Below are 22,675 nucleotides of genomic sequence, written 5' to 3' on the forward strand. Positions count from 1 at the left end.
GTGCTGCCCAGTTACACGGGCTCTTGGATTCTTTTGTTGCGTTCTGTCAAAGATACCTTCTGGCAGTGTCATTGCAAGGCTGGGTGTTTGTACTAGTTGCACACTAGGTTCTCCATTTTCTAAAAGCAATACAGAGTAACGACTGGATATTATTTTAATGAATAAATACAAGTCATGACTAAGAAATCTGTAATGCTCCCCATACACATTTTACTGGATAAAATGCAGTAACCATAACATATTAATGATCAGTAACAGTAATAAGATTATACAAATGCCTAGAGTTCCTGAGTTCATTTTGCTTTATGGTGTTCAATGTTTACCAGCCAAATTACATTCATCCTTTAAGTTCTGAAATATGTTTAAATAGGCTGTGAACTATTTTCATCTCTGAACATCTCTTGCTAGTGCAAATGACCTAAGATCTAGAGATATTGATATCTCAAAGGATCTAAGGACCACACAGATTTGTGCTAAGAGGTATTTACAGAGAAAAAAAAAAAAAAGTACATATACATCTCCAGTTCCCTCTCTCCAAACCTTTATTACTCAAATCTGTGCAAAAAGGTATGACAGAATATTAGATTGAAAAGATTTCACCTCAAGAACATAGATTGCAGCATTTTACACCCCCAGATGTGAGTGACTACTTGATTTAGAAAGCAGTCACGAGTCACGTTCAAAGGACCATGCCAGCTGCTCCTTTATCACTTAGCAAAGGGTGCATATATAACGAAAAAATCTCTAATTTTAAAAATTTCAGATAATCCAGTTACAAATCTTTAAGCGGTTTGATGAAATGTGTCATTACTATTGGACATAACTCTCTTCAAACAGGAAATTCAGCAAACTCTTTAACAGCCATTGTTGCTGATTTGCTCTCTGAGTTTAATTATTAAAAAAAGCTGCTATTAATATAAATACTATACATAAATATTGGGATGCCTTCAGGAGATGAGGTTAAAATCTGGTCCTCTATACATAAAAGGTCACACCTTTGCAAACCTACCTTTGCAGTTAGGCATGGTATTACCATATTTTACTTTTCACTTAAAACCCCCTTTATTTTCTGTTGTATATTTGCCATACTACGAGAAGCTGAGGGCTAAGCAGGAATTACTTTTCTCAGTGAGTTAAGCCTGTTCTTAATTTTGCGACCACTTTGTGCTGCTGCAGGCCATTACCAGCAGTTGTATTAAATGCCACTTGGAAAGTCAATGATTCTATTTTTTTCCCCTAAAAGGTAAAAATGACAGAAGTATGAAGTCAATATAAACAGGTGTTTCTTGGATGATGGATGCTGGACACTTCCTTAGGATTATTGATGACTTTCTGACCCATTGTCAATGACAATGAATGATTCTATATGGAGAAGAAAAAGGCTCCTTTTCTCAATGTAGGTAGGTTCTGAAAAGATGATTTTCAGCCTTGTGGAGAATACCAGAGTAAGACTTAATTTAAGTTCTTGAGCTGTAGTTAGTCCTTCCCTATGCAATCACCTTTGTACAATGGTGGGCATCACCCTTGCTGAAGAGTCCTCTGCCTCACTTGTCTCTTGACTTAGCGTCTATCTCAGTTTATCCTGCTTGTGAGCAGGTTCTAATTTCAGGTGCACTGGGGACATACCCAGTGTATGCCATGGCTGAGATGGCACCCTTAAGAAGGTCTCTGGTTGACATTCAGAAGAGAAAATGCAGAAGCATTGCCAGCGTTTGATCATCAGCATGTATCTCTCAGCTGTCGAAGGACTGGAGGACCACAGAACGCTCTGGGTTTCTCTTCTAACCCCTCATTGTCTTTTTTTTTTTTTCTTTTTTCCTTCCTGGTTGTCTTATATTTAGTCCTCATAGTATGTAGGTGGCAAGTGAAGGGTACTCTTACGTTTACTCCCTGTGTATATAAGAGATTGGGCTTTCTTCTTTCTGGCACTTGCAAAAGAAGCGTTGTCATCCCCTGTTAAGGAGAGGTAGGAAGCGATGCTTTCCCTCAGGCCGTAGCTGAGACAAGAGTCATCCATTGCTGCCAGGGTGCTTTCAGTATCTTCGGTCACCTCCAGCCTTTAAAAGAACAAAATTTTGTTACCATTTCAGCTACTTGAACTGAGCCTGTTAGTATAATACTAACAGTTGTCAAACCAAATGATGTTAATTTTGTTGTATAAAAAATTTTGAGTCTCATAAATTGCCAGAGATTTCTGTCATTTAGTGATTTTCCAAAACAATGAGTACAACAGTAGCATCTAAATATTTTTTGGCATCTGAAAAGGAAATAACATCTATATACTTTCTCTCTTTCTTCTTAATCTGTAGGAAAGATGGCCTTGATACTGCACAAAATTTTCTTGCATTTGTAAGCAAATTAATATGCTTTGTAAAGAAAGGGTAGCGGAGGGAAATTTACACTTCAAAAATAAGAGGTGCTTTTGTTCCTGAAGGTGGTTGTTTCACCAGCTTCTGAAACCTGACCTACTTTCTCTAGTTGCAGTGATGATATTAGAAGTCTCATGAACCTTGAGTTGGGCTGTGTATTGAGACACACACAGTAGGAAAGATTTATGCTGGGATAATGTGTTCATTGTACTCGTGCTGCTTCATGGATGGCCACCATGTGAACAAGGGGGATCCATTTCTGACCATCGGGACTCACCTGTAATCATTGCATGTTAATTTGACATTGGTGGTGGATCTGACTAAGCTTTATGGCCTGGCTTTTGCTCCTGCCCCCTTGGTTGAGAGGAGCTCCAAAGGGACTGCATAGGTGGGCACACCCTTAGCTGAATAGGAGATATGATTTAATGTTAACTATACTTTTATTCAAAGTTAGACCAAGATTATCAGGTAGAGAACTGGACATCCAGTTTTCATGGGTTAACCTGCTGTCAGCAGCTTTGAAGATTGTCTAATCTTTAAAACTGGGCTCAGAAGAAGGAAATGGATGTTTCTTTTGTGTTGTAAGTACAAGTATCTACAAGGCTGGAAAAAGAAAACCCTTGGTTTTTCGGCAGCCTGTGTTGTATGTGGTACCTGTGAATATTTCTCCAGTTGAAGTTTTTATTCCGCATCACCACAGGAGGAACTTGATTCGTTATGCTGCTGTTGTTAGTGCACTGGGTAAGACAAGGTGTTGTAAGGACACAGCAGAGACCATCAGCAACTTCTGAACAGGGAAATGAATACACAGACAGTTAATCTTTGCTCACTCTTACCTTCATTGTTTTCCTTCCCCGGTGCGTGCTCAAAAAAACAGTTTTGGGCACAGTAGTAGCAGTCAATAAATTGTGTGTTCTCAGCGAGGACACTGAAACACAGGTTTAACTTTTTCCTTTCCTCATACTTTTGCCTTTTAATTTATCATGAGGTATATTTTCCACAGTATAAGTGAGGAACTGAGACACAGAAAGATACAGTGACTTGCCCAAAGTCTGGAAGGAAGTTTGTGACAGAGCAGGGACTTAAACCCAGGTTTCCTGAGTCCTCAGTGAGTTCTGCTTTTGCCTCAGCCATGCAAAGAGAATGTAAAATAGATGCAAGATACAACCACACGGACTGAATTGTCTGTGCACCAGTTGTGCTGTGGGACATGACTATGGAATGAATTAAGATTCACATGTTACTTTCATATATGTTTCTTCTCGCTATCCTCTTCTCCTTGCTCCACTAGGAACTTTGCATGTATTCTTCTGCCCAAGTAGAATCACAGAATCATGGAATCGTTTAGGTTGGAAAAGACCTTTAAGATCATCAAGTCCAACCGTTAACCTAGCACTGCCAAGTCCACCACTAACCCATGTCCCTAGAGACATCTAGGGAAGTAGAGAACATCGTGGCCGAACACTAGTATTTTAGATCTCTGAGCTTTATTTCAGGGTGAGATTCTGTATCATCTCATGGTGGAGGAAGGAGGAGAGCTAAATCTCACTATGTCTCCTCTGACACCTATAACTCAAGTAGAAATGTTAACTGTTACAAGTTTTGGGTTTCCCCCATCCAGAATTTTAAGCATGGATTGTTTGCTTCTTTCTAAATGGAGAAAGGTGTCAGCTAACTAAAATGCAAAAATAAAAAATATCCTGTCCAAATTCTCACTCTGTTTATATCATTGGACTTGAAAGTTTCGTTTGCATGTTTTAAAGGTGAATATGGCTTTTCGTCCCAGCACGTCAGAGAACTCTTTGGCCAACACACTTTTTCATTTTCCTATGAAATACGCAGACACAGTAGCTTTACACTTTTAAAATTACAGAGTACTCCTTAGTAATTAAAGCACAGAACCTATTGTTCTTATGTAACTTTTATGCAATTAACCTATTGCAGTCTTCCTTCCTGATTTTAAAATGTTCTCATTTTAACTGCAGCCACTTAATTCCGTTGTTTGTTGAGTTATCTCTCTGACACAGGTTAAATTGCCATAAATCTGGAAAACTATAATTGAAACAGGTGTCATCAGCTGGAATGATGTTAGTAAAAATGACGGTCGAATCTAAATTTAAGCTAACAGCTTGAGCCCCTTGAGATAACTTCTGCTGATAAAATCCAGCCATACTCTTCTAAAGTAATAGGGAAGAAACTAACAACGTTTCCGATAATTTCCTGCTGTAGATAAGGTTGTGTGATGTAGTGGTTCCCAAGAGAAGCGTGGTTGCAGAACCTGGTCTTGCATGTCCTGATTCTATCTGTCTGTCTCTATGGTAAGTAAATAAATGGCAGACATGTCCACGCTGGTAAAGAAAACGAGCCAGAAGTTGAACTTAGGCCCTGGGACTCAAACCCTTGACTGGCATCTGTACAGCTTAATGTTTTTGTACACCCAAACTTGAACTTTAGCTGTGCTAGGGTCTGGTCATGCCTGGCCTGTGCTAATCTCCAAACTGTATTTGAAAGTTGTCTAAGAAAGTGCTAGACACTAGTGTTTGGACCAAATAGCGTTAGGGACAGCTCTATTGGCTCAACCATACAATATCATCTACCAATATGGGCAGAGCCTGTCTATCTTTATTTAGCTGAGTTATTGGGTTGATTTCAGTTGCACCGTTAAGGTTAGCATATTTGTATTTAGGATAAAAAGTAAAGATATAAATGAAAAGCTTTTCTATTGCTTGTTCTGTGGCAATAGTTGTGAGTCTCGCACATAGGCAAAACTTCTTCTCTGGGCCTTTGGTAGATAGTTTTACAGTTGCCAGTAGAACACACGTTTACCCTGTAGTTCTTTTTACCTGAGTAGTGATTCACAAGGTCTTCAAGGCACTGAAAGGTTTGCCGTGGAGAGATGTAATACCAGTTATTTGGAAGGCGGAAGATCCTGTAATGCTTCACTTGCCTGTGCCGCACTGACAAGGAATATAAACCTGGAGAAAGAGAGAAGAGAATTATTTAGACCAAAGTAGGACCCTAATTCTGGATTAGATAGCAGTGACCACAAACCAAAGTATCTGTAAGATGTGGTACCAGAAAGATCTGAAAAAAAAACCTGAGTGACCATCCTAATTCCTAGTAATATAGTATACTTTATATACATACTGAAGTATAACAAAGGGAATACAGAGCCGTGCATCAGGGCCTGAGATTTTGATTGAATTTAAATTTCTGGTGTGTTTTTCCTTTATTTTTTCTGGTATGGTTTTTTTTTTTGAAATGGTGTAAAGGAAATAGGCCTTTACAGAACTTGTTTGTCTTCCGCTGAAGAAGGGGACCAGACTCATGTGCTGGTATGCTGATTTAGTCACCTCCCAATAATGCAGTAGCTGATACCTGATAGTGCAGTCCTGGCAGGAGATGACGACTTGGGTTTTCCTGTTTCTTTGTTGAAAACTATTGTACAGCATTTAATTGGTAAGGACTGAATGTCGAACCTAAATTTCTTTGAATTTAGTATAGGTATTATGAAACAAATTGGCCTATGTTATGTAGAGTAGATGATTTATTATTCCCTTCTATCTGTAATATCATGATATTGGGATGTGTTCTGCTGCTTCAGAAAAAGGGAAGATACCACATTGCACAGTGGGAGATGTCTTCCCATTGAAGAGAATAAAAGTATAAAGTGTGTACAGTACAATTCCCACGTAGCAACAGAATTGCTATGAAAGAAAATAAAGTTGAAGGCACGTCATTTTAAAAAAGTAAATAAAAGAACCACCTGTTCATATAGGAAATGCACTTATCAGCCACCCCCACTGCTTGGTGTATATTTTATAGCTTCTTGAGGCAATCTGTTGTGGACCAAGGCAAAGCTGTGACTTTTCCTCCATTTGAAAAGTCCCACTGCCGGATAAGCTTTGCGTGCAACCAAAGTAAATAATAGTGTTCAAACAACTGTGTCTTGTTTGTGCTGATGCCTGTGGAACTTTCCATGGCCATCGCTAACCATGTTTCCAGCACTGCTCGTAGTGTAGGTGACTGGTGAAGACTGGCATGCTGCATTGGGTGCCTTTGCCTTCCCATTTTCTGGTTTCAGACTGATCCATACGAAGCAGGACAGGGAGTGAATTAAAAAGCCATAAAACTATTAGTGCCCAAGATCAAGGGGGAAAGAAATCCTATTTGCTCACCTTTCCTAGTTTCACTCTCTCTGATCATGAAGGAGCCGACCTTGGTGTTGGGTAGCTGTAGAAGTTCCTCTGCTTTTTCTCTTCCCAGCCCTTCAAATAACCAGCTGTGAAGCAGGAAAAAACAAATTCTGAAATTTGGACACCAGTGAAACAGAGAGCAGCGTGTGGCCGTGAAAGTGCAGCATTAGCCAGGAAAAGTGACGGCAAAAATAACACTGTAGCTTTCTGTAGTTATTCTCTCAACTATGTCCAGGCATATTTCCCCAGTTTATGGAGAAAATCTTGCTCTCTTTGAGTTCTATTAACTTTTGTAAGACTAAGAGAAAAGTGAATAAGGTTTGGACTTATTAGGGGAAAAAAACCCAACTTTTCAAGCTGCCTTGATCTAAATAGTTGGGGACACATCCCTGTGGTATGTTGATGGAGTATCTGTGACATTAATTAACTCCCTCTTTTTCATTTAAACTACTTTTGTTAACGCCAAATTGTATTTTATTGCATTGTACATAAACCCAAAATAAAATACAATTTTTCTGCTTATACTAGGGAACAGTCCATCCATTTCAATTAATTGACTTTGTGGATATGGGAAGGTGGAATTAGAACTACTGATTTTCACCACAGCTTGGTGCACTGCTGTATTTTGCCAGAGCTAGTGTCTAACCATGTAACTGAGCTTGGTGTAGGACTTACTAGCACTTTATTTTAAAGTTGTTCTTGTGTATTTGATCCCGTCTGCTACCAGCAAAAATGGTCTCGGGGAAGCTTCAGACAGTAGCTTTCATTACCCTGTGCCCTGTCTTTGGGAAAGCATCTCTATTTCAGGAGGATATATAAAAGTGTATTAAAATTTAAGCACTTGCATAAATTGCAGTGGAGTTCACAGTTCATATGCTTAAAATTAAACAGGTATTAAAACTTTTGCCAAAAAAGTTTTAAGCGTGTGCTTCAATGTTTTTTTTCCTGACTGGTGTCTAGGACAACAAGAAACCCCTGAACCTTCCTTAGCTCTTCCAGTGTGAGAGTTTACATTCCTGAATGACTTATTAGTTTTTTCTATTTGTTCTTTTTGGTCTGTTTTTCATGAGCAACTCTAGCTTAAATTTTACTCTTTGTAAATATCAAAAATTCTTTCTAAACGAGGTCTCTTTATCAAAATCTTAAAGTTAGAGATGAGTCCCTGCAATGAAGTATTTTAAATTTCACGTTTGAGGGGTTATTGACCCTTTCCAGCATTTAAAACTAGGATTTTCCTTTTCATATAATCTAAACTTAGATGTGGATTTGATGTTCTCAGATTTCAAAGGAACTATTTTAGACTGTCAATAAATAAAATTTCTGCCTGTCTAGTCACTATTGGCATTGCTTTGATTATGCCACTGAATAACTAATCAGGGCACTGTACGTAGAAAAGTAGTGTTGAAAGACTGCAGGAAATGCATTTACTTACCCGTGGTAAACCTTTGCTACATATTTTCCTGGAATATAGTTTTCTCGACCTGTTGTAAGGGAATGGACTCTCCACCAGCCTCCTTCACTGTGTGAAAGCAAGAGAAGGGATATTTTCAGATGTACTTTCAGAGCTTGTCCTTATTTTAGAAATTAGTTAAGACATACAGATTAGCCTGTAACCTTCTGTCCGTGTTCCTGAATCTACATATTCAGAAAGGGACCAAAGTTTGTTTCACTAGAGTAGTTCCCTTTCTAAACCTACATTGGAATTAAATTTGGACGCAGAAATAAGCTACATTTGTTCCATTTAAATTACATCAGTAATAAAATATTTTTCTGTAGTTAAAAGAAGAAGGGTAAATAACTCAGTGGTTAAACCCTGCTGTGCTCTGCCTTCCCACAGCTAGACTTGTCCTGGTATCCAAGATATTCAGGTAATGTCCGAGTATGCTCTGTCTGGACAGCCCTGTAGTTACTCCTGTAATATCAGGGTAGGGACGCTCAGCAAATGGACCCTTGTCTGCCTGGGAACCGGTTTTCAGTCTGACAGAGCCTGCTTCATGGTTTGCTCCTTTCCTTTTCTTCAGTGGGTTGCTGACCAGATTCCAATAAAAAAGCAGCACATCACTGTTGGGTCAGGAGCCACAGAAATTATGTAGATTGGGGGGATCATTGGAGGACATCTGCTTTGACTACTGCCAGCTAACTGCAGTTGTTCATCTGGTAATGAAAGGTGCCTGACAAGTGTGGGGAGTGGGACACTGTGCCAGTGGTGCTTATCTAATCCTGCCAACCCAGAGCAGTCACAAATAGCTGTGAGGAGCTGTGTTTTCTATGGGCATTCCATATATCATGTTCCTGGTGGGTTTGGCGGGGCTGGTTGCTGCTACACATAATTGCTTTGGTAGAAGGCTGAAAAGCAGCCGTTGAAGAAGCAGTATGTGCTGCCTGCTCATGCTGGCTTCTCTGTGGTGACTCCTCATCACTCATGCTCTGGTCGTGCCTGCCATGCTGCTCTTCTCTTCGACTGCATTTTGCTCCTTCGAATGACTTGAGAAGAAGATTATGCCTACAGCTTATGTGTAGCAAGAGTCTGCAGGCAAGCAGTTCCTGTTAACGTCAGCACATGCCCCAGCAGGGAAGAACAGGTCCTTCATTAGGACACTATGCTTTGCATAAAGCATTGGAGTGTCATGTCTTCTGTGGACAAACTGATTCAAAATAGGAAAAGGAAAGCTCCCATCAAGGCTTGCTTTGGCTTTTGTTTACTATTTGGAGAAGCTGTTGATCACTGCACAATAGGCAAACTTGATAAAAACTGCTGCTACAGAAGCCTAGTACTTTTAGAAGCTGTTCATCCAGTAGATCACTATGCAGCAAATGTATGCATACGATGTGCCACACACATAATTCCCTTTGATACGGGCATATGTAGTTATGTGGTATTGTGAGGGCTCGTAGCTAATAAAAGCTGGGAGTGAGGCTTTAAGCTGGAATTTCCAAGCTAAAGCAATTGTTGTACCATGTTGTGGATGTTACACAAACTGCAGCAAGGTTTAAACAGCTAGAAGTTACCAGAGAAGAATTCCCCTGGTTTAGGGAAGCTCTCCATCAGCAGAAAATTCATCTAGTGGTATTGTCTGAGCCTTGTGACCTCTAGGTTCAGGGAGGTAGGGAAAGCACTTTGTCATCAGAACAAAACTGCAGACATTCTGGGTCAGACCAAAGGTCCGCGTAGCCCTGTAGCTTGTCACTGACAAAGGCCATTATAGGTCATGGTAGCCAGGAGAAGAGTCTGAGAATTCATCAATCGTCTGTGATACTTCTCTTAAGTACTTCTGTCCTCCAGCCATTTTATACTCTGACTTCCTCGGGTAGACAACTTTTTTTACAAATTTAGAAATCCTCGGAGGGTTTCTCTGCTATGAATGTGTCTAGTCCCCCTTGAATCCATATGCTCCACCAGCTGCAAAAATGAAATCTTTAATTTCTGTTTAAGCAGTGCAAACCGTGTCTGTGGGACCGAGTAACTTCTAGGAGGTCGCTGTGTGCCGATACAAGTGGTGCATAAAAAAACGTTAGGGCTGCTGGTTTCCATTTTTCAAGAACTGTGCTTACTGTTGTGTGTGGAAATATTTGTGCTATGCTTAAGGTCAGTACGAAGTAGTGCTCTTAAGCCTACTTCCTTCTGGCGCTCTTCAAATTTTTAAGTGGAAGTGACTGGGAAATACTTTACCCCCCACCCTCCACTAAGAAACTGCAGAATCAATTAAAAAAATTAAGAAGAAAAAAAGCTGTATTTTTCATTTTATTTTTGTTAGAGATGCCTTAAATCGAGGGTGAAATTCTAAGACCTAATCATAACGGATTGTTCGTTAGATTAAAAAGGATGAGAAAGAAAATAAAAGACACACACTTGACAGAGAAATTCAGAACAATTTTCCTTTTCTGTGTGATTCAAACTATTTTTGCTCTTACTTTGTTTTCCACTAACATAGGGATATACTTTCAACATTTTTTTTTTTAGAGCAGAATTCTGGTTTGAGTCCTACCTTAGAATAGAGTCTGAATCCAGCTTCAGAAACCAAGTCAGAAGAATCCAAGCATCCAAGAACAATCTGAAATCCCAAATCCTTAAACTATGGGGAAATTTACACCATGGCTAAGCATCCTTGCTTGCAAATTCTGAACTCAGTTCATGTTGCTGAACTGCATCCTGTTTTGGCCAGGTGCATAAAACAGAGCTTTGCATCAATTGTAACAAAACCTAATTTAAAAAAACTGGATCAACTTACTCTGACAGCACACGTAGTTTTTCCCCCATGTGAAATATAGGTTGGCTTATGTCTGCTGAAGGATAGTCATAGAGAACAGCAAGGAAATCACTCTCCTGACCTGTTAAAGAAGAAAGAAAATGTCACTTAAAAGCAAGATAGGGTTCTGAAGTAGAAATAGATTTTTCATTATGTATGTTATATTTTATGTAGTAGGTCAAATTGGAAAAAAATCTCACTCTGAAATGTTATTTGGTAAACATAAAGAGCTAAAGATGAGCCTATAACTTTATAAGAAGAATGGGAAGATATTAGAAATGAAAAAAGGTCATTTGGTTAATTGTAAGCAACTATTTTTAGACCACTTTTTCTAGTAATTACCATATTTCAAGGACATATTCAGTTTGAAACTAGCAAAATTAGTAAGTATTTATAGTATTAGGAAGTAACCCAGTTTGATTAATGCCACTGCCTAAATGCCTCTAGTACAATTTTGAGCCAAGCTGATGCATTACGTTTAAGGAAAGGAAGATGCATGTTGAATTGTTCCAACACTGGTACTATTCAAAGGTAATAGTTTAGATCAAGGGCAATAAGAGTGTGGCCATTATTGCCCATTTCCCATTGCTTTTTAAAATTAGCTTGGTAGAGCTCTTTGTTCTCCCCCTCTTGTATGGAAACTGTCCTAGAGGCAGCACGTGATGCCCTTATCTTCAATTAAAGATGCAACAGGGGTGTTTATAATTAAATCATTGTACAACTGCAATTTGCAGAACTGAAGTCAATAAAGAGATAAGAAGACCTTTTACATCAGCTGGGATGACTCTGGGCCTCGCAGCATTGTGTAGGACACGGGCTGAGTCTCCTGGGTTTCTGAAGGATGGAACAGGCACTTTGCACAAGACTGACACTATCAAACGTTCAAAAGCACCTCAGGAGCTCCCTAGGGCCATGAAGATGAACAGAGGGCTGGAGCACCTCTCCTATGAAGACAGGCTGAGAGACTTGGGGTTGTTCAGCCTGGAGAAGAGGAGGCTCTGGGGAGACCTTATAGCAGCCTTCCAGTACCTGAAGGGGCCTATAAGAAAGCTGTGGAGGGGCTGTTTGCAAGGGCATGTAGCGATAGGACAAGGGGCAATGGCTTTAAACTAGAGCAGGGTAGGTTTAGATGAGACATTAGGAAGAAGTTCTTTACAATGAGGGTGGTGAGACACTGGAACAGGTTGCCCAGAGAGGTGGTGGAGGCCTCATCCCTGGAGACATTCAAGGCCAGGCTTGATGAGGCTCTGAGCAACCTGATCTAGTTGAAGATGTCCCTGCTTACTGCAGGGGGGTTGGACTGGATGACCTTTAAAGGTCCCTTCCAACCCAACACATTCTATGATTCTATGATCCATCAGGAATCTATGGTGTCCAGTAAATGCTGGCAAGTGAGAGATTCAGAAATGTGTTGTGCTGGGAGCTGTGAGCTCTTTTGCAGAAGTCCCGGCAAGAGAGATCATGTAATACGCTGCCCATGTTTGTCCTTGAGGTGGGTCCCTTCCCTCTGCACATTTCAGTACCCTCCACCGGCACACGGGGAGACAAAGATTTCCCTCTGCCTCCAGCAGGATCTGCACCCCATTCCTTAGTAATACCATCCAGCAGTACCTCTGCAGAGATGGTCTGATCTCCATACTTGCCCACTCTGTGCTGCTCAACAGGCACAAAAATGGGATTGAATTCAGGCGAGGAGGGAAAGAAATTACCCAGAGAGACAGACACGCTTTTGTGTCGTGTTGGATTTTCTCGTTTAATATAAATTCCTCGTCAACTTGTCTTTAAGGAAGACAGTTGTTTTAGGGAAACCTAGAAACAGCATCCTGAATGAATGCTGAGACGGGGACTGTGTTTTCAGCCTCTGTGTCCTGGGGCCTTACAAATAACTCAGAGTGATAACGATGAAAGGCTGAAGGAAACATGGAAGTCTGCAGAAAAGAAATATTTTCAAGAGAAGAAATTTTACATTTGTTATCCTTACAGCGGTGATAAAGAAAATACGTGTGTTAAGAAAAATGCTCCCCATCTGTGGTTTAAAGGAAATAAAAAGCTGTGTTTTCTCAGTTGATTATGAGTAGCTGTTTGTTTTTGTGTTATAGGGACCTGTGTTATGCAAAGTAGTTACCTTAATATTCAAACTGACTGTAAGCATTTTTAGTCTTGCTAGCCTTTGCCCATTGAAGTAGCCTCACAATAGAGTTAGTGAGCATCCTTATGGATATGTAGTCTGGAATAGACATTCATTAGTTTGACAGTGCACCATGGTTTTCTTAGTTGATTAGTGTCACTGAATTAAACAGGACTAGTCCAGTACCTTTGTATTAATGAGCCAACTGCCGTGATTAGTCTGCTGTAACTTATTATACAATTGGTTCAACTATACTGAAGAAATTCTGTGCTGAGTGTGCCTTTGATTGCTTCCCTGTTCTGCACTAAAAATTGCGACACCTTCTCTGTCTATGAAACTATTTAGTACCTCAGGCTAACGAGACCTAAGCATTGGTGCTGAGTCTTTTTCAACGAAGCAAAATGTTTACCTGTGACTACGAGAAATAAATGCCGGAAGGTATGTTGTAAGAACTGCAGAGTGAGGATAAAGTGCTGGCACCTAATTTCTCATTGCAGATTGTTTGAAACCAGTTCTACACAGAATGCCATCTTTTTTAGCTTAATGACAGTGCCTTTAGCAATGCTTTTTTAAAGCTTGTGCTGTTTTTTTATAAATGTTTTTTTTCCATGCTGAAAGGGTGGAAAACAAGTGCTTTTCTGCTCTCCTTCCTTGCGTACCAGTGGTTTGCATTTCGTTATGCACTACAGAGTACGTGACTTTTTCTCTGGCAAGATCTGCATTACTTTGCTTACACTTTCATCTTTATATCCGTTTTTGTTTCAATTTTGCACATTAATTTGTAGTTCTGAAAAGGAAGGAATTAATCATAGTGTTGGCTGCCCCATCCATGCAAACGTTACCTCTTAAACTGCATGTACTTATATTAGAGTGAAAGTAAAGGGGGTTTGTACTACCAAAACCTTTAAACCCTCACACTCCACAAACAAGACCTCTTTTTAATTGGTATTTAAATCAAACCTCACTGGGTTTTTTTGGTCATGTGAAATACCCCACCACACTCTACAACGTTTCACAAAACCCGTACTGGCTCCTTTCAAATACATAAGCCTCGAAACAGGGACTAAAAAAATTACCCTCTTTCTCCACACCTAAAATTTACAATGATCTAATAGATTTGATCTGATGAGCTCCCTGTACTTTTAAGTTGTAAAAGAAAAAAGAAGATTTGACTGAGTCTTTCTAACACAACCTCTCCTCCGCAGTGGGAGTGTAGGTTACATCTGAAATGGAACAACTCAAAAGTTAGAGTGGAAAGATCGAAGCACAGTCATTTCCACTGAATCAGGCGTTAATTCAGTTGGGTTTTTTTTAGGAGTAGAAGATGAATATGAAATATACGTTGGTTTTAAGTGTCTACATCCCTGGATGTCTTGTGAAGTGTGAGACTGAATATCACATGCTTCAAATTATTCCTTGTGAATGGACTAAGAAGCATGGTTAGAGAGGAGGGAGAGCGTAGGCAGAGCATCCGGATCCAGCTCATTGCCCCCAGAAAACGCTGTGCTGTGCAGCCGTGTGGTCCCTGTCTGGAGACGGAATGAGCTGCTCCGAGCTCAGCTCCCTGCATCCTCCCAGCTTTACCCTCCAGCAGACATACTGTGATTTATGGCATGGCGTCTACCAGAGAGGGTAAAGGAGGGCACTGGTGTGTGTCTGGGAGGTTGTCTGTGCAGCAGCCGTAAGGTGTGGCTGCAGCATCGCCCTGGCGTACCCAAATTAGATCTAAACCAGCCAGCTTGGGAACTGAGAGTTATGCAGGTGCAGCTCAGTAAGGATTAACCCTTGATTCAGGGTCCCAAGGGAGGAAAGAGGAGGGCTCACATCCCCCGATGACCCCTTGCTGCAGTAGTTACCCTGTTATCAGTACCTACGTTGTGTCAGGGATGCCCATACAGTGTGCTTTCAGATGGAGTGCAGTCATATTTGGAGTTCAAATGCCTCCTGGGGAAATGCAGCTTATGCACTCTTCCCTTTTTCAGGGCCAAGACCGATGCGCTGGAGGTGAGGAAAGCACAAGGTTTTGCTTTCAATGCGGATCTCAGGCAGCATAAAGTGCTCATAGGGGTCTGATGAACACATTCACGCTGCAGATCAAGTCTGCAGACTCCAGTCATCTCTTTTCTTCCCATTTCTTGGTTATTCTTTCCTTTCTTTATTTCCCTTCTGTTTCACTCCTTCCTTTTATTCCCTGAAATGAGCCAGTGTAAAACTTGCTTTTCCTAATAACTATTGGGACTGTTGTAAGTCTGTGGATTGGATCTTCCACCTCACTTAAGTCAAAGGTGGCTGTTCCTGGCCTGGGGGAAATAGTCCGTGCTTGGTGATGTGATTTGGAGTTTGATCTGCTCCGGAAAACAAAAAGATACAAACTCATTACATTAACCTCAATATATGCTTTTGGTACTGAGTTCCTTTTCGAAAGTCTGTTTTCATTGGATTTGGATGACTACTGATGCTTGTATTCCTGATTTTAGTTACTTATATTCAAGCCATTATGAATAATGCTGGTCTGATTCAGAATAAGAGTTAGCTCCAGAGAGCTATGCAGGATTTTAAAGCTGCCTTTGGATGTTTACACATAGCTACTCAGCGCAATTTCACCAGTGTGAGTGTCTGACACATCCTGCGGCCTTAGCAGCTCCCATGAAGCTATGGGAGACTTGTCCCCTCCCCAGGTGACAGCTGAAGGTCAGGCAGGATCCAAAAAAGCACCTTTCTAGATGTGCTAGACGTGTAGGAGACTGCAAGCAGATGGAGCCCTGGATTCCTAAATGGGTAATTTCCACCTTTAATTGCTGTGCTATCAATATGTTTTAGGGGTGTGTTCTATTTATGTCACTGGAAGGGATGCAATTGGCTTTGGCCCTGCTAAATCCTGACTTTTAGCATGTGCAGGAACAATACAAACTTGGTCACAGCCACAGCGAGGTCCTGGTCTGAGTGCGTGCATGTCTCTGCTTTGTGGTTACGGTATTTGTGACAGCGGTTGCTGGGAAGGCCAACAAGAGGCACACTTTGGCACAGAAAAATAAATTGTCAGTTAATGTTATGGGCCTCTGAGTAGCCTTAACAGAACTTGGTCTCTGCCTTATTAGGACCTAGGACCCTTATCAGCTATTTCTTGGCCAAGCTAAAAGCAGGGCTAGGTTTCCTTCCAGCACTAACGAAACCAGGCTCATTCCCTATCTTTGTAACAATGAGAAGTACAACTGAACCATCTTTCATGGAAAAGCCAAAAATTTTGATTAATGCTTTCCTCCTCTGAAAAAAAAAAAAAAACAAAAAACAAAAAACCAAACCTGTTTTCTCTTCCTCACCTTTGGGGAGTGATTTATTGCAGCTCTTCCACCAGCTGTCTGTCCTATCGGGGCGTGAGAGCCGAGGCTGCGCTGACTCTCCATCTACTCGCTCGCAGGCTGGGAGTAGCAGGTCGCTGAATCCCTTTTGCTCCCCCCCTCAGATGCATGACCCTCTAGCAGCCTATGGTGGGGGGGAGCTTTGCAACCTGATTTTTTCACACGTGGACGCGTAGGGCAGATGTGTTAGATCCCCTTTGGCAGCTTGGCCTGTGAGGTGTATTTCTGTGTAATCTTTGTTGATAAACCTGCTGACAAGTTGGCTGCGTGCTACTTTAAATGCAACCAACAGCAGACTTCAGGTTCAGTGCAAGCATAACATCATTAAGGTTTTTAACCTTAAATGAAGCAAAACCAAATTTCCAGAACAAATTTGTATAAAATATCACATGCAAGTATGTCAAAACACAGTATTTCTGGTTTCTGAAGTAGTGCTTCAGTGGCTTCTGAATTGGAAGGAATGTCTTTCAAGGAGCAGTAGCAAATAGTAGTTTTAATATTTGGGATCTTTAATTAAAGTACTTCTTGGAAAATGAGCTAGAACGTACGTAAAAATAAGCACTGTCTGAGGGTGCCCTCCTTCTCCCACAGCAGTCAGGCTCTTGCCTGCTTCTACTACGTCAGGCAGATGAAGGAAGACACATGGATGAATGTACCGTATATTTTGAACATCTTTTTCTCTTAAAAGAAATGAAATGAGTGCTTACCCATTTGGCTCGGCACATTTGTTTCTTCGGAGGCTCTCAGCGTTTTCACAGTATTTCCCATTGTGCTCTGTAATTCCGTCAAAGCTCTTCAAAACTAAATCAAAGGAGACATTGAAATTAAACATCAGTATAACACCTGCTGTGCTAACAGATGAGAAATGACCTAGTTGGGGTGTCTCCGACTTTATACAGTTTTGCTTTTGAGAACTCTTGTGTCAAACTCATGTGAGAGTTTTACATACTTGCTAAACTCTCACCACTTTGGTGCTTTTATCAGGGGAATAGCAGAAAACCACAGCTAGGGAAGTTGCTCAGAAGAACGCAGTGCAGTAAAAGTTTCCATTACCAGCACCTCGGCACAATAGGAAGTCACAGCAAAGCCATGCCCCTACGGTCATTTCATATACAAAATGTTCTTTTCAGCGTTTGGAGTTCCGAAGCTCCAAAGAAATTAGACTGATGGATCTGGTTTTCAGCACTGTGTCTATTATGTCGCCTTATTGCTAAACACCAAGAATGTTGTTCACTGGGTTCTTTCTGATGCACTTGTGTTCTCAGCGAATGTGGGTAATGTTGTTTTTCCTCTTTTTTCTTTCTTTTTTCTTTCTTTTTTTTTTTTTTTTTTTTTTTAAAGTAACACCTTGCCTCAAAGTTTTTGATCTCAGAACACTCCTCCTGCAGAAAGCCAGTGGTGCAAATTCTTCAGATGCTTGTCTTAAGTCTTGGTGGGTGTACAAGAAACAGTATGAGGCAACTGTGGAACTAAATGTCGTGAAAAGGAGCGTTCCTTCTCATGGCTTTACTGCACCCTTCATAATTCTCCCCAACAGAAGACAGAGAGAAAAACCCTTCGGATGTGGAAGGGGTCTCATGCTATAGTATATTTTCAGAGGCAGAGGAGAGAGAGGAGAGTAAGTTATATCTGTTCAAAATTGTACGTTAAAGCAAAATAACTCAAACTCACTTGCTGACAGCTAATTATTTTTTAAAAATATTTTTCCGTCAGTTGCCTGGTGAAAAGCATAGCAGGAGCTCTAGCAGCATCGGGTGGGTATTTACTAAACTCTGGTGCAATTTGCATCTTTCAGTCTTTTCTAGCTTAAATATTTCAAAGATGAGGACTGCCTTTGGTGTATTGCTCTTCACTTACAACAGACCAGAGCCTGACGGTGTTAGCTGGAGAAGTGTTTAACTTGAGAAGCAGTACTGCTGAAATCAGACAGACTTTATTATTAATTGTCTTTTGGAATAAGATTGGCAGAATCAAGTATGCTGCTTAATACCATAATTTTTTTTATACCTTACAGCGAGTTTAGGGAGATACCCTACAGAAAAAAAATGCCGTTAAAAAGAAACAGAATTCGACTCTTACCAAAAGCAAGTGGATCAGTGCTAAAACAGATGGTAATGCACAGTTTGACTCCACCTCATCTCATTTTCAAGCTTCTAAGTGCTTGTTCCCAAAAGCTCTTTGCGAGAAATCTCTATGTCACTGGCCAAATGGCACATCACCCTTTCACTGCCTGCGCTCAGGAACCAGCTTGTGGCGCATCTGTAGGATGCAGCTGTGCCAGTGTCTTTCTGACAACTGTCTGAAATCTGCTTTCACAAGACCAAAAAAATGTTTCACTGCCTGACATACGAAGTCTAGAAGCTGAATATTAAAGTAGCTTTAAATTTAATTTTTGGATATTTGGATACCCACATTTGAATAAAAGGGTCTCTCTTGACAACAAACACAAAATTATTCTCCATTAAAATGCACCTAAGTTCCTAAAACTGAAATCAGAATTCATTTTGGCAGGCACTGTCTACTTGCAAGATCATAATTTCTTGAAGTAATTACGTATATTTTTTCGTGAGACCCAATTTTAATTTTTTCAATGTTTTTCTCAGTCGTATCCCATAAGGAATAAGAGGTACATGCATAGGAATAGTGCAGCCAGCGCTTTGGCTACAGATACTATAGACGGTCCTGGCTCATCTTCAAATTAGCCAGCAGAATTTCCTGGGCATGGGAATAGAGAGCTCAACAAGGCTGAAAAAGTCAGACAGGGAAGTGGGATGAATACCTGGACAGAAAACCTCTGCTGAGCTCTGTGCTGTAGTAGCTGCATTTTTGGAGTATTTGAAACGGGCAGTTCAAATCTGGCTAAGTGTTTAGTAAACAAGCTGCAGTTACCAAAACTTTTTTTGCAATTCCAGATAGGCGCCAAGCATGGCAGCACAAATTTCCTATATTTTTATTTATAATTCTAACACCGCAACTGTTATTTAGATGAGAATAATACTGTAGTTTTGTGTCACAAAAATATGGAAAAATAAAAATAATAAAGTCCTACCTCTATGTGCCCCTTTATTCTGGGTCTTGGTATTTGAGGGCCAGGAGAGCAAGTCATCCTACTAGCGATCAGAGTTGTGAGAGTGCTTTCAAGGGCTTTTTTCCTGCTCTTAAGATACAGTGGATATGATTTTCAGGTGTGCCTGAGTCACTTTGGAAAGTGATACGTAGCATTTGTGCATCATGGAAAGACTTCTGAAAACTTTACCTCACACTTACAAACTTTCTAAAAGCATGGCAAGTTCAAGCAAAGCATCTTCATTTTTTTTTTAGATGGTATTTAGGGATCTAAACTCTAAACGTTGCTTTAAAAATACCTATCATGTTTTTGAAGTTTTGCTTATATGTATTTTGTAATTAAACCTCTTGCTGTCTAGTCCAGCGGCATTAAGTACCGAACAATTGGCATGTGCCTAGTTCATGTTTTTGCAGAGCACATCCAAAACTGTCCTGGCTCACTTCTGCCATACAAATTGTCACTTTATATGAGCATGACCTTGATCTTCTCAAAGGACCTCTGAAGTCAACAAGACAGAGTGTGCAGCTCAGTGCTGCTACTTTAGAGGTGGAAGAATCCGATTTACGGAAAATACAAATGTTACAAAGTACTTACGGTAACAGTGAAGAGCCATGGCGTTTTGGACTTTGATGTCACTAGCGTGACAGTTTACTGTGTCTCATTACATTTTCCATGTTGGTTTACTGTCACTAATTAACCATTAGTGGCAGCATAAAATCTCGAAAGGGAAAGAGAGTTCAAGATGTTCTCTAGACTCAGAGCAGAAGCGTTCAATAAAAATAAGCAAATGGAAAGCTGAGAGCTGATGATTCACTCATCCAAAGTGATTAAAAGGAAAATGACAGATATCATACTAGGTTTTACCACTAAGGCCACTTGTCATTATGCACCTGGGCAAAGTAAATGTGCCTACAGTCCCGTCAAAGGTGGTGGAGTGAATGCCCTCAGGTATGGCTCAGCTCTCAGACATTTGAAAATGAGATGGAAATGGAAGAAACGGAAATTTTATTTGAAACAGAGGGGGCAGAATATTGTTTCTACTTACTTACTGCCAATGGCGTATCGCTGTTTTTAGAGTAAGTGTATGAATTAGTATTTCTAAAACAGCAGCGCGCATGACTCAAGCGCATGATAGAATTTAATGGCTTAAGTAGCTTGTGCTGGCATCAAGTATTGGCAGCGCAATACAAATCCATTGTGTCGCTATATGTTAAACTCTATGGTGTTTTTTCTGAAATTTTGAGATGCTCTGCAAAAATTGACTTACAGGAAACTGTAGAGCATGTTGTGGCCGAGCTGATTTTTTGTCATTCAAGTCAATAGCGGAACATTAATGTTTTTATATGATATTCTTTTGAAATCATGAATCTTCTCCAGGCAGTGCATCTCGCTTAAACTTGGCGACAGAGTTTGGGATATGAGTAGAGGTGGCATCTCTCTGCCGTAGAAGCAGATAACTATGCCAGATCCAAAGAAAATAATTCACAGGGGGTGGTTTGGGAAGAATTAAGGAGAGGTGATAGACTCTAACCTCACCTTGTCCTATCAACGCAACGCCCTGCATGGAGGAGTGCAGCTGCTGTTCAGCTCGGAGGAACCGCCGTGCTGCTGGGCTGCAAACCAAACTACCTGCGGGTGTACAGGCAGCTTTCCTCGCTCACAGGCCACCTCCTCAGGCTGGTATGGAAATTAGATTATGAACTGTTCAGGTCACATTTGCAGTCTTCCAAGCTTTGGTCCTTCCTCCCCTTTCCTCTTGTGCACAAGGTGTCTAAGGAAAGCTGATAGCCACAGCTGTCTGTGAACACACAGCTAGTGGGTTTTAGTGATCTGTACTGCTTTATTTTTGCTGCTAAAAGGAAGGTGAGGAAACACCTACAGCCCCAGTCCTGCTTTGTGTCCTGTTTATCAGTGGCAGAACTCTCGGCAGATACAAACCCTTCACCTGTCAAGACTGGAATCTCATTGACCTACATCGTGCCTCCCAAAAGCCTGTGGTACAATTTACACCTTCCGTTCTTGCGTGCAGCACATGTAGCAATAATTTCCTCTCGCAGAATTTGTTCTCTGAGAAAACATGCTTGTGGAGCAGTTAAATAGCACGGCATATAGGAAAGTTCATTGCTTTGTAAGAACTTTTTCAAAGTTATATTTAAAATGATTGAGAAATAGTAAATATAAAGAAATGAAAATAATAAGAGAAATAAAAAGGCAAAATAAGCACCTGAGTAAAGCCCCTCTGCAAGGAACACTGCAGACTAGTAAAATCAGGACATTCATCATTCCTGAGATGCTCCACTCTATTTTATTTTTGTTACCTAATATTCACATCTATACCACCAAGGTCTCAGAATTTAATTCTCAGTAAGGTTCACAGGTAATGTCTGAATCCCGTTTAGTTTGAAAATGAAAGCACCAGCATCCTTTTATTTTTCACATGGGGGAAAAAAAAGAGCAGCTTAGATTTCAGAAACTGTGTATTTTTGTGTGAATTTCCCTTAATTTGTCATTAATCAAAATGAGCATCCTTTCAGCTTTTAGACACTTGTACCTCTGCGCTTAGAAAGAACGATGTAATGCTGCCATCAAGGTAATTCAAATAAACATGCACCTATGAAACAACACAGAAATACCACATTATGCAAACTTCTAACACTTTGAATAGAAAGCCTACTACTCTGTCTGTGACATTTCTGATATTTTGCGTTATAGTGAGCTGCAGTTTCCTTCAGCATAAGGTCCTATGCATCTGTCTTACTGTGAGCTTTCCGTAGAAATACTCCTTGTCCCTTCTCTCTTTAGTACCACTCCTTATGAAAAGGATCAAGGCAGGCTTTTCTATTTCTACCTTTGGTGGCACTTGAAATCCACGGTCTGAATACTGTCATTGTTAATGAATACAAATAAAATCAAAACATTTGGTCCCATAGGCAGATAATCAAAAATGTATCAGAGCAAGGATTACCTTTAAATGCTAGGCATCGTATTCCAGATTGCAGTATTTCTCAAAAAAGCCGTAGTTATAATACTGCTCTCGTGCTGCCAGCAAGGTTTAGCTGATCAAGTCGAGGAGCAGCCGGTCGAATGAGTGTGTTGTGAAGTTCACGCTGTCATGTACAGCAGCATTTGCCAAACAGGCCACATACTTCCTCTCTGAGAAATAAGGAAGGCTCAAAGTGTTTGCAACAGATGAAGTTCCTGTTGCAAGTCACTACTCAAGACACTTTTTATCTATGGGCTGAGGAAAACAGGGAGATTTTCAACATGTTGCATCAGGGCTGGTTTGAGCAGATATAAAAAAAAAGAGCA

The 22,675-nt window shown here is 40.5% G+C and overlaps 2 protein-coding genes across 2 annotated transcripts in view; one reads left to right on the plus strand and one right to left on the minus strand.

The window, feature by feature from the left end:
* Positions 1-22,675, plus strand: part of TG (thyroglobulin) — a 159,463-nt gene that overhangs the window by 97,035 nt on the left and 39,753 nt on the right. The window lies entirely within an intron of this gene.
* Positions 139-22,487, minus strand: SLA (Src like adaptor). Its single transcript, XM_074577878.1, has 8 exons — positions 22,332-22,487; positions 17,007-17,100; positions 10,795-10,894; positions 7,998-8,084; positions 6,548-6,651; positions 5,213-5,344; positions 3,024-3,156; positions 139-2,057 (listed from the first exon to the last, which is right to left on the minus strand). The coding sequence occupies exons 2-8, from the start codon at positions 17,065-17,067 to the stop codon at positions 1,838-1,840; spliced, it is 837 nt and encodes a 278-aa protein (XP_074433979.1). The 5' UTR covers positions 17,068-17,100; positions 22,332-22,487; the 3' UTR covers positions 139-1,837.

Source organism: Larus michahellis, chromosome 2, assembly GCF_964199755.1.
Source record: "Larus michahellis chromosome 2, bLarMic1.1, whole genome shotgun sequence".
Classification (NCBI taxonomy): domain Eukaryota; kingdom Metazoa; phylum Chordata; class Aves; order Charadriiformes; family Laridae; genus Larus; species Larus michahellis.

Bases quoted from the DNA above. Each gene is read 5' to 3' on its own strand.
- SLA (XM_074577878.1), bottom strand. From the start codon at position 17,067: ATGGGAAATACTGTGAAAACGCTGAGAGCCTCCGAAGAAACAAATGTG. The intron at 8,085-10,794 runs GTAAGTTGATCC...GCTTTCACACAG, and splicing joins AAACTACGTGTGCTGTCAGA to TGAAGGAGGCTGGTGGAGAG. The intron at 3,157-5,212 runs GTAAAAAGAACT...TTCCCTGTTCAG, and splicing joins CCTTGTGAATCACTACTCAG to AAGTTGCTGATGGTCTCTGC.